At 48.0% G+C, this 11,207-nt stretch overlaps 1 protein-coding gene across 1 annotated transcript; it reads right to left on the reverse strand.

The window, feature by feature from the left end:
- Positions 1–1,730: 1,730 nt before the first annotated feature.
- NAA20 (N-alpha-acetyltransferase 20, NatB catalytic subunit) lies at positions 1,731–10,693 on the reverse strand. The gene is made up of 6 exons (XM_056862607.1): positions 10,621–10,693; positions 8,665–8,689; positions 6,393–6,483; positions 5,519–5,654; positions 2,967–3,112; positions 1,731–2,053 (listed from the first exon to the last, which is right to left on the reverse strand). The coding sequence occupies exons 1-6, from the start codon at positions 10,671–10,673 to the stop codon at positions 1,968–1,970; spliced, it is 537 nt and encodes a 178-aa protein (XP_056718585.1). The 5' UTR covers positions 10,674–10,693; the 3' UTR covers positions 1,731–1,967.
- Between the last annotated feature and the right edge of the window lie 514 nt (positions 10,694–11,207).

Here is an 11,207-nt window from a genome sequence, read left to right on the forward strand (position 1 = left end):
CTCTCTCGTGTGTTACTAACGGAAGTATATACACATTAGGACTGCATGGCAGATGTTGCCTAGCAACTGTAGAGATGAAGGACTACGTGCAGCTTTCCCTCCACCCCTTCCATCGGCAGCCCAGCCTGCCTGTACGCCAGTGAGTGCAAGCAAAGAAAAGTCAGCTTGTGTTGTCACAGGGAGAAGCAAGTCTAGCATTTGCCAAATTCTGCCCAACTTGGCAATGCTGCCTGATGGTATTTGGAACATCTGGAAGCAAAATGTTTTCCATGAACTTTGCAGCAACCAAACAGGAGACACTGCTTATCAATTCAAAGTCCTCCCAAGTCCAGTAAGCCAGCAATACGCCTTGGTTAAGGAACACTTTGGAAAGACAAACCTCCTTGGGGGCAAGACCTACGTACAAGTTCACAGCTTGCTCAGTTACTTATCTACTGAGTCTCTTCTTCCCCTCCCTCTGCTGTTCGTGAACTCTTAAAGCAGACTGCCAGATGCCAGAACACGAGCCAGAGCTGAAGACCATCAAATATTCACAAATGAAGCAGCCTTATATCGAATCAGACCCCTGGTCCATCAAGGTCAGTATTGTCTCCTCAGACTGGCCATGTCTCTCCAGGCAGAGGTCTTTCCTATCACCCACTTCCTGAACCTTTTTACAGGGGTTGCCAGAGATGGGCAACCCATTCCTAAAGGGAGGGTAGATCTGCGGTGGCCGGGAGTGGCGCTGCTATGCTGCCTCCACAGAGGCTTCCCTGCTGCCAAAAAGAGATTTTATTCTGTAAAGATTAAAAAATAGGAAAATGCTCCCATAGACTTCAATGGGGCTGACACCAAAAAAGGTGTTGTAGCCAAACTGGTGCGGGGAGTTCTTGGGGCAAAAGGGGGTAGGAAGCTGCCTAAAGGCAGCTCCACCCCCAGGAATGCCAGCACAGGGACTTGCACCACTGGAACACTGCCATGAGGCAGCGCCTGTGCCCTGAGCCGCAGCGTGGCATCCCAGCGCTGGCGTGGATGCCACCAGTGACGGCGTAATTGCCCCTTATTGCAGATTAAAAGGAGCTTTGGCCTTCAGACTGCAACCTGAGCCTCACGCCTTCTGCATGCAAAGCAGAAGCTCTTACCCTGAGCCACTGGTAGTTTTGTCAAGAGGCATCAACCACAATTATATTTGTGAGCAGGGTTCACGGAGAGTTTTCACCACTACCTCAACACATATTCCTTCCAGTCACAGAGCCCCATCTGTCCTCTGGAACCACACAACAGACTAGCCCCACTCTACCACCAAAAAGAAACATCTCAGAAAATTCGAAAAGGTTCATGACAACAATAATGAACTGTCAATGGTGCTCTTCGATGCTATCAGATACAGTTTAACAATGAAAAAATCTAATTTATGCTTCACATCTAGTAGCTGGATTGAAACTAGAGATTTACTGAAGCTGGGAAAACCTGAAGAATCCACTTGTCACTTTAACCATCCACAGGAAGGAGTTAGGCTCTATGCCCAAACAGGAAACAGAGAGAACAGCTGCAGGATTTCTAATTACATGTATGACACACAACTACAGAGGCGGGAATGTATAAGAACATCAGACAATTGAGATATTTATAGATACCTAGGTTTGACACTTATTGGTTTTAATTTTTTTCCTGTGTTTACTTTAAGGCTCCAATCCCTGTAAGATACTTCATCTGAATTTGAAGTTTTGTAATAGTTCAAAACAACTGAGGTTTATTTATGGTTTTAATTAAAAGTCACAAAAGGTTCCCGTCACGTCTGCTTTGCATCAGCAGCATTTGAAGATTTTGCCAAACAGCCTAAAAACAAAAGTTCAGATCTGCACATTCTCTTCACTGCTCCAAGACTCCTAATTACATTTCTCAAAATGCTGCAGTGTCCTTGTAAAGTGTTTCCAGCTGTCTCCAAATGTTATTCTCAGCACACTGCATAAATAACCAGCCTTGGCTTATTCAATGTCTTCCGGTCTGACAGGATGAGGCAATGGTATAATTGATTTCTTCTCTATGTCTCGAGACAGGGCTTTCCTCATATCTGTGAATATGAACACAATGGAGACAAAAACAAGTACTAGTAAAATATTTTGTTGCAAAACAAGTCAGTGGGAAATAAGAAATCCACAAAACTAAGATTAAACTGAAACAGCACAAGTAGTGGGGGACTGGGAGGAGACAGGCACTTCCTGCAGGAAGAGACTAATTTCTCCTCTGCCTCTGGCCACCAACTCATCTTGCTACTAAGGTCAGACAGAGTCCTTCGTAGCTTCCCTGCTCCACCATGCAAGCCTAGCAAGACGTACTGGAAGAGCCTCAGGCTGCCAATGATGGAACTTGCGAATTGCTACCTCAACCAGCCCAACTGTCTGCACAGTGCTCTCATTACAAGAATTAATAAGAGCAGCCCTCTACTTATCCTTTATAATACCAGGTCTTTCTCTACACTGACCAGAAGTGGCAATTTTGTTCCTGAGGTCCCTCCTGGTGCCTAGAATGTAACAATATTCACTACTGACTCTACCTATTTGTTTTGGGGCGCTCTGCCCTGCAAGTTCCAATCTGTATGCATGCTTGAAAAAAATCCTAGAGCAATGGTTAAGTTGCCATAAAGACCACCATTACCTTGATGTGGCGTCTCCCTGCATAAACCAAATGACACTCCAGAGCTCTATCTCATGCCTCAAGAGCCCAATGAAGCGGCAGTAACAACTGGGAATTTAGAAAATGATCCAGCTAAAAGTGAACTCTCCTTAAGGGAGAGTGGTAAAGCTACATGCATGCCTAAACATCTGCCACTGAAGTGGACCACTGGATTACTTATTTTAGACTAGACTGTGCCCTTAATCTAGACAAGACTGATGTTAACCAGTTCCACACACATATTTACAGCAATGGATCGAGAGTTTCAACCTCACAGGCCATTTGTCTGAAATGCAATTCCAAACACTCACCATAAGCATCTTCATCAGGCTCCCCGTTGCTGGCTGAGTAATATTCTAGCACTGTTCTGTACACACTGTAGCCTAGTTGTCTGTACATATTCACGGCAACTTGATTTGATACTCTTACAAAGAGGTCCACAAAAAATCCACCCTTTCTTCATCGGAGGAGACAGAAGGGGGGGGGGGTAAAAGAGGGCACTGAGGCAAAATAGCTAAAAGGATTTGCAATCGTGCTATGTGACATAAGAGGTTATATGAAAATCTATGGGAAGAAACATTATACAGGCAACCTCTATCTCAATTCAGACACTTCCCTAACTAAACAGCATTTTCTCAAGCAACACTATGAACCATAACTTGACACATCTTAAGAATTTGCGCTAAAGGGTTGACATAACATCCCTGTTGACAAATCAGTTAAGGACAAAAGCCACTGAAGCGGTCCCAGACCAGAGTGCTGAGCAGATGGAAAACAAAAGCAGATCGACAGCTCTAAGTCATGGCCGGTCTGTCTTGTTTGGAAGCTCAAACTATGATTTGGGTCCTAAACCACAGCTAGCACACAAACCATGGTTTGTTTAACAGCAATTTTTTATATATATAAAAAAATGCTGTTAAACAAACCATGGTTTGTGTGCTAGCTGTGGTTTAGGACCCAAATCATAGTTTGAGCTTCCAAACAAGACAGACCGGCCATGACTTAGAGCTGTCATGTGTATATATATATGCAGCCAGCTCAAGGTTGACTCAGCCTTCCATCCTTCCAAGGTCGGTCAAATGAGTACCCAGCTCGCTGGGGGTAAAGGGAAGATGACTGGGGAAGGCACTGGCAAACCACCCCGCAAACAAAACCTAACTGGCTAAGATGGAGCACAAATAATAAAACTTCCCATCCGTAACAGTTCCCAAGACTAAATAGTAACAGCAGGGCAGGGGACAGGCACCTCTAGGAGGGTCCAGTAGGGGAGGCCAACTGATGTAGAGCCATCGCTGCCCCTCAACCATAGGTCTGGCAAAATATCTCCATCTTACAGGCCCTGCGGAACTGAACCAACCCCTGCAGGAAAAAGCCCCGGCTCTAGTTGAGGACAGTTGGCGATCTCTCAGGCCAGGGACCACCAGTACGTTGTTCCTGGATGAGTGCAGCACTCTTTGGGGATTTATTGGGAGAGGTCTGGTATGCTGTTTGGATTGAGCCACTCTTGAGATGGCTGGAGATGGACGCAGAACTCAGTTGGACAGGGCTGAGGCAGTTCAAGCCCTTTTAAATCAGACCTAAGAAGTGGCTATAGGCAATGTGGGGTCAGAACAATGGGATATGGGGAAGGGAGGGCCACAAGAGTCAGTACTTCCACCTATAGGATTTAAGACTGTCCAGAGCTCTGGAGTTGGGTGTCATCAATATGCAATATGTTGATGACACCCAGCTATACATTACACTGAGCAAGTCAACAGATGCTGCCATCTTTGTTCTGTGCCAGGGCACAAATGCCATAGCCAAGCACAAAGCGCAGGCACTGAACCCAGGCAAGACAGAGGTGAAGCTGGTTGGGGCAAGGTTGCTGCCTTGGCAGGAGGTTGGCTTCCAACTACAGATGGAGCTCAGCTCTCCCTAAAGAATGTCGTGAAGAGCTTAGGAATCCTGTGGGACCCCACCCTCCTACTGGAGATGCAGGCAAGCTTGGCAGCAAAGAACACATTTTAGCAGAGGTGAGGCTGGCCCCTTATCTGCAGACGCAGGATCTGGCCATGCTGATCTGCAATAGAGTAACTTCAAATCTTGAGTACTATAACATCTTGCCTGCGAGGCTACCTCAAAAACAGGAAACTTCAACTAGTGCAGAATTCGGCAGCCTATTAATATGCGTGGCTGGTCATAGAGGACATATTACCGCAATTCTGAGCTTCCTCCGCTAACTGCTAATTTGTTTCCAGATCCAATTCAAGGTGGTAGATGTTTTTTTTTTGCCGTTGAGTCACAGCTGACTTATGATGACCACATAGGGTTTTCAAGGCAAGAGATGTCGGGAGGTGGTCTGCCATCGCCTGCCTCTGAGTCACAACCCTGGTATTCCTTGGAGGGCTCCCATCCAGATACTAGCCCTGGCTGATCCTGCCGAGCTTCTGAGTTCTGGCAAGATCCAGCTAGCCTGGGCTGTCCAGGTCAGGGCAACTGCTTACCTTACCTTGAAAGCCCCTTGTGGCCTGGGACCCACATATCTGAAGGATGCCCTCTCCCAGTAACTATGCTCTGGCTTAACAGGGCCTTTTGACTCTGGTCAGGGTGTGTTCTGCTGCTACGCGGACTTTTTCAGTTGCCTCCTTCTGCTCCAGAGTGACCTTCCAGAGGTGAGGCATGCATCCATGTTCCTTGCCAAGAGGTGGGAGACTGTACTATCCAGGAAGGTATTTGGCATGATTTAAGTAGCTCATAACATTATGGTTGGTCTTCAATAGGACTCACAGGAAATGTAACCAGAATTTCTGCAGACCAATACATTACTGAACCAGTACCACTGCTTACAGCTTAGTGACCTAGATCTTTAGAGAACAGGATTCACCTCTCCGATATTTCCTCAAGCAGCTCCATTAGCTTAGCAGCCAAACCCAGCCGGCGAAATTCAGGAGCAACAGAGAGGGCAGTAACATGGCCATGCCACTCCTCTCTGGCCACTGAGCCTTCAGCCTTCCCCATAACTGCAAGAAAAAGGAATGTGAGTTAGCACATTTGAACTAGCGCATGCTCATCTCACAGCAGTTTTCTTGTTAACATCTCTAAAAGGGCAGTGACCATTTCTGGCACTAATTTAGAAGGTTACAGTTGCAGCCTTTTTAGTATGACACAATGCCAGGTAAATGTTTCACTACGCAGCTTAGGCCAATTCAACAGGCCTCCTTTTAGATGCTGAAGGCCAGGGCGGAATTTGCCACAAAATTCAAGTCCTGGAGAGGCTGAGCTTTTTTAAAAAAAAAATTTTCAAGCTCTCATGGCTGCTGAAGCAGGTTTAAAAGTATGTGGGCAGAAACCAGAAGGGGCTGAACAAAGGTGGTTAAGAAGCAGGACTTCTGTTCAGTACCTGCAGAAATTGTTTATCACCCATCCCATCACTATGGGGTTACAGAAAATTAGCAGATTTATGTAATTCTGTTAACCATGGAGTCACAAACACATTCATATCACTTTTCTTGTTTAAAATACTAAAAGGAAAATAACTAGGGAGCAATCTATGCATGTATACTCAGAAGTAAATTCCATGTTATTCAATGAGGCTTGGTCTCAAAACTGTCCTTAGGACTGCAGCCAAAAGCTGTTACCATGAGAATATTTACTTGGGAATAAATTCCATTGAAATCAAACGAGCCTTGCTTCCAGGTAGAGAATGTAAAGGAAAGAGAACGATTTACACCCAGCAATGAAGGGAAAATTCTACTTACTGTAACCCATTAGTTCGCCACCAGGTGCTTCCGCAACAATAAAATACTCTGGCCAGTGAGCCAAGTACTGTAAGTAAAATGGAATCCCATACTATGAGTATTGCAGGTTAAGAAAAATTCATCTCAAAAGGCGAGCTTCTTAAAACGGGCAAAATAAAATAATAATAAAAAAAGAACAACTGTTAATGCTTAACTCCATTGTGACGGGTAGGGAATGCTGCTCAGTGGAAGATCACCTGCTGGTGTCCTCTGAAGGACCCGGGTTCAATCTCTGGCATCTCCAGCAGAAGGCTACTGGGCATCAGGTGCCAGGACAGACCTCCACCTGAGACCCTGGAGGGCTGCTGCCAGTCAGAGAAGACACTACTGAGCTGGCCTGGTTCAGAAAACGGCAGCTTCATATGTGCTGCTACCTGAACATGGAAGAAAATTCTGTTTGCACATCACAGATGATCCTAAGACATATTTCAGCGCTCCTTTACAGCTTCAGAATTCACCTAAGCAATGACTTTGTTAAGTGGCCCTACATGATAGTCCAAGACCCCAATCTGCTGCCCTAAGCCTGACTTCAGTCAGGAAAGGGTGGGGTACAAAAATCAAACAAACAGACTAATAATTATGTTCAACACAAAGACTTGTAAACTAGTTTGATCAACGTTTATGTCCCTGTTCTGTAAGTCAAATAGAAGATCTCCCACATCTTTTTTTCCACTGTTCAATATATAACTATTCGATCTAGACTTACACATACATACTGAACACGGACGAGGTCCAAATAAGATTTTTTTGGCAGATGTAAATTCAAATATTACGTATAGTGTGGCTTCCTTTATCTTATTATTATCTAAATTGAGGAAGAGATTTGTAAATGCCATGGTGCAGACTATACTGTAGTAAGGCAAAGGTTGGGTATTTATTTATTTATTATTTCTATTTCTTTATTAATTATTTCCATTTATTACCCAACTCTCCCCGGCCAAAACCGAGGATCTATCGTACAGTTTTTAGCTTGTATTACTACTGTTGTTAGTACAGGCATTGTAATTATTGCAGTTATTGCTGTATAGCTTGTATTATCATTATTAAGGTCTGTGACCATAACATTAATAAATTGACTGTAAAGCAGTTTGACCAGCTGAAATGTGCTATATCAATACTAAATTATTATTGTTATTTATTTCAGTTACACCCTGTCTTTCTCCCTCACGGAGACCCAAAGCAGCTTACATCATTCTCCCCTTCTCCATTTATCATCACAACAACCCTATGAGGCAGGTTAGGCTGAGAATGTGTACCTGGCCCAAGGTCACCCAGCAAGCTTCCACGGCAGAGTGGGGGCTTGAACCTGGGTCTCCATGATCTTAGTCCGAAACTTTAGCCACTTGTATCGAAGTACCACGTGCTACTCACGCCTGTTGTCTTTAAGATTGTAAGTGGCTTCGTGGAGCGGGCCTCCCAAAGGAATGTTCTGCTAAACCTATTGCTGAGAACAGCAAATGTTTTACATCCATGATGACTACATCTCAGGCCCTGGATCCTGAACCTCCCTCCCGTTCCCCCTCCCTCCGGTCTCTCCACCAGCTTCCCCTTTCAGCCACCAGGCTGTTTATGTGTGCTGTTTTTCCTGACTGAATCTCGATTCTATGTGTTATTTTCAGCACACAGAGGTTATGTTGTGGTCTTTAGATTTGTCTTAAGAAATTTTACCTGGGTTAATTTCATTGCTGGTTGTAATTGTGTTGTGAACAACCCTGAGCCCCACTTTGGGGGGGAGTTTATTTAAAAAACAAACAAACCATGGAAGCTTGCTGGGTAACCACAGGCCAGTCACACACACATACAGCCTACATTGCCTCACAGGGTTGCTGTGAGAAGAACACTGAGGAGGTGAGAACAATGGGCGAAAACGCATGGGAGGTTTTGCCTTGGATTTGCCGCTCTCTAGATGCACATTTTCCCTACCTGGATTCTCAAAACTCTGCATGGAGGCTTATTTTTGAGTTCTGAGAATGTGGCTGGGGAAAATGTGCATTTAGAGAGCAGCAAATCCAATGCAAAACCTCTCATGCATTTTCGCCCAATGTTAACTGCTTTGATTCCCCACTGGGAAGAAAGATGGGGTATAAGTATACAAAAATAGTAACATAAAAATAAATACAGGTGCTCTTGTTTGGTGTAACTCCCCAGTGAAGTCAGCGGCAAGCGTGGGTTTGCTTCCATATAACACATTAAACAACCGCCCAGTTCTTCATGTCCAGGCTAAAAAGGATACAGTCTCTGTGAGAGGGTCCAAATTGCTGCGGGAAACAAAGACAACTATCATCTAAAGAACCCTCATCATCTCCCACCAGCCACCCTCCCCAAGCTGGCCACACTAACCCTGTTAAAACACAGAGGGAGTGTTTTTTAAGAAGGGCCGTGGCTCAGTGGTAGAGCCTCTGCTTGGCATGCAGAAGCTCCCAGGTTCAATCCCCGGCATCGCCAGTTAGAGGGGCTAGGCAAGTAGGCGATGTGAAAGACCTTCTGCCTGAGACCCTGGAGAGCCATGGAGAGGGGGGGCGTGACTCAGTGGTAGAGCATCTGCTTGGTAATTGGCATGCAAAAGGTCCCAGGTTCAATCCCCAGCATCTCCAGTTAAAGGAACTAGGCAAGTAGGTGATGTGAAAGACCTCTGCCTGAGACCCTGGAGAGCCGCTGCCGGTCTGAGCAGACAATACTGACTTTGATGGACCAAGGGCCTGGTTCGGTAGAAGGCAGCTTCATGTGTCCACTGTAACTTGTGAACAGGGTTTCTGCCACCACATTCCCCTATTTGCACGAACACAGTTTTAACTTTCTAGTGTATATATTTTAGGGGATGGGCTGTGGCTCAGTGGGAGAGCCTCTGCTTGGCATGCAGAAGGTCCCAGGTTCAATCCTCAGCATCTCCACTTGAAGGGACCAGGCAAGTAGGTGATGTGAAAAGACCCTTTTCTGCCTGAGACCCTGGAGAGCCCCTGCAGGTCTGAGTAGACAATACTGACTTTGATGGACCGAGGGTCTGGTTCGGTAGAAGGCAGCTACATGTCTTATGGGGAGGGGTCGTGGCTCAGTGGTAGAGCCTCTGCTTGGCATGCAGTAGGTCCCAGGTTCAATGCCCCGGCATCTCCAGTTAAAGGGACTAGGCAAGTAGGTGGTGTGAAAGTCCCCCGCCTGAGACCCTGGAGAGCCATGGAGAAGGGCTGTGGTTCAGTCGTAGAGCCTCTGCTTTGCATGCAGTAGGTCCCAGGTTCAATGCCCGGCATCTCCAGTTAAAGGGACTAGGCAGGTAGGGGATGTGAGAGACCCCCGCCTGAGACCCTGGAGAGCCGCTGCCGGCCTGAGTAGACAATACTGACTTGGATGGACCGAGGGTCTGGTTCAGTAGAAGGCAGCGACATGTCTTACGGGGAGGGGCCGTGGCTCAGTGGTGGAGCCTCTGCTTGGCATGAAGAAGGCCCCAGGTTCAATCCCCCGGCATCTCCAGTTAAGGGGCTGGGCAAGTAGGTGATGTGAAAGACACCCTGGAGAGCCATGGAGAAGGGCCGTGGCTCAGTGGTGGAGCCTCTGCTTGGCACGCAGAAGCTCCCAGGTTCAATCCCCCGGCATCTCCAGTTAAAAGGACCAGGCAAGTAGGCGATGTGAAAGACCCTTTTCTGCCAGAGACCCTGGAGAGCCGCTGCCGGCCTGAGTAGACAGTACTGACTTGGATGGACCAGGGGTCTGATTCAGTAGAAGGCAGCTTCATGTGTTCGTGCGTTCAAAGCCAACACAACATCCACTTTGCAAATGAAACCAGGGACCCGGACCCGGATAAACGTGGCGCCTGAATCCCGCACTCCGCTGTGCGTGCATCGCACAGAACGTGAGACTCCGTCAAAGCGTGTATGAAGCCGTGTCGAGCGCGGGCCCGTCACCAATGGCAGGCGCCCCCCCCCCCGCAACCTGCGAACAGGGCTGCCGACCACCGCGCCAGGCCAGCCCCGGGGACCCCTCCGTCCCAAGAGAGCCGCCAAGAACAGCGGGGCTCCCTCGAGCCCCAGAACCGGGGCGGCCGAGGAGGCCCAGCGGTTGGTTTTTAAACCCCCCCTCAAAAAAAAAGGGGGGACCCAGGCACCAGCGCTTCGCCGGGGAGAGGGCCCGCCCTGGCCACAGGCGACCCGGGCCCGGCCGAAGCCTGCCCGCCCGCCCTCCGCGGCCCCCTCCTCACATATTGTTGAAGCGGAAGAGGTCGTTGCACGTGAAAGCCCGCAGCGAAGTCATGGCGGCGTCGGCTGCTCCCACTCCCGACCCGGGCGCTGTCGAGGCAGGCTGCGGCCTGCTCCGGCCCCGGCTGAGCACGTTGCCAGGCAACCGCCCAGGAGGAGCGGCCGGGCGGGGGTGGGGAGGGGGTGGGTGCGCGACGGGACGCCCCGTCCGCTTTCGTCATCACGGAGCGACCTGGACGGGGGGGCGGGGAGAGGAGAGAGGTCTCCGCAGACGCCAGTCGGGACTCTTGGGCGCCCCCTAACGCCGTCTTCGATGGGAGGGAATCTTTATTTTGCGCCAGCGGCCGCTTAGAGGCTTTAACTAGTTGATCGAGTTGCTGATCGATTTGCTTCATTGTAACCCCCGCCTTTCTTTCCAAATGGGGACCCAGATCAGCTTCTTGCACATCCTCACGACGGCCCTGTGAGGTACCCATGAAGCTGCCTTATACCGAATCAGACCCCTGGTCCATCAAAATCAGTATTTTCTACTCAGACTGGCAGCAGCTCTCCAGGGTCTCAGGCAGAGATCTTTCACATCACCTACCTG

The sequence above is a fragment of the Euleptes europaea genome, chromosome 17 (genome assembly GCF_029931775.1).
Source record: "Euleptes europaea isolate rEulEur1 chromosome 17, rEulEur1.hap1, whole genome shotgun sequence".
In the NCBI taxonomy this organism is placed as follows: Eukaryota; Metazoa; Chordata; class Lepidosauria; order Squamata; family Sphaerodactylidae; genus Euleptes; species Euleptes europaea.

Excerpts from the sequence above, each read along its gene's own strand:
- NAA20 (XM_056862607.1), bottom strand. The coding sequence starts at position 10,673 with ATGACTTCGCTGCGGGCTTTCACGTGCAACGACCTCTTCCGCTTCAAC. Across the intron at positions 5,655-6,392 it reads TGGCGAACTAATGGGTTACA|TTATGGGGAAGGCTGAAGGC; the intron begins GTAAGTAGAATT and ends TTTTTCTTGCAG. Across the intron at positions 3,113-5,518 it reads CTTGAGGAAATATCGGAGAG|AAAGGGTGGATTTTTTGTGG; the intron begins GTGAATCCTGTT and ends CCTCCGATGAAG.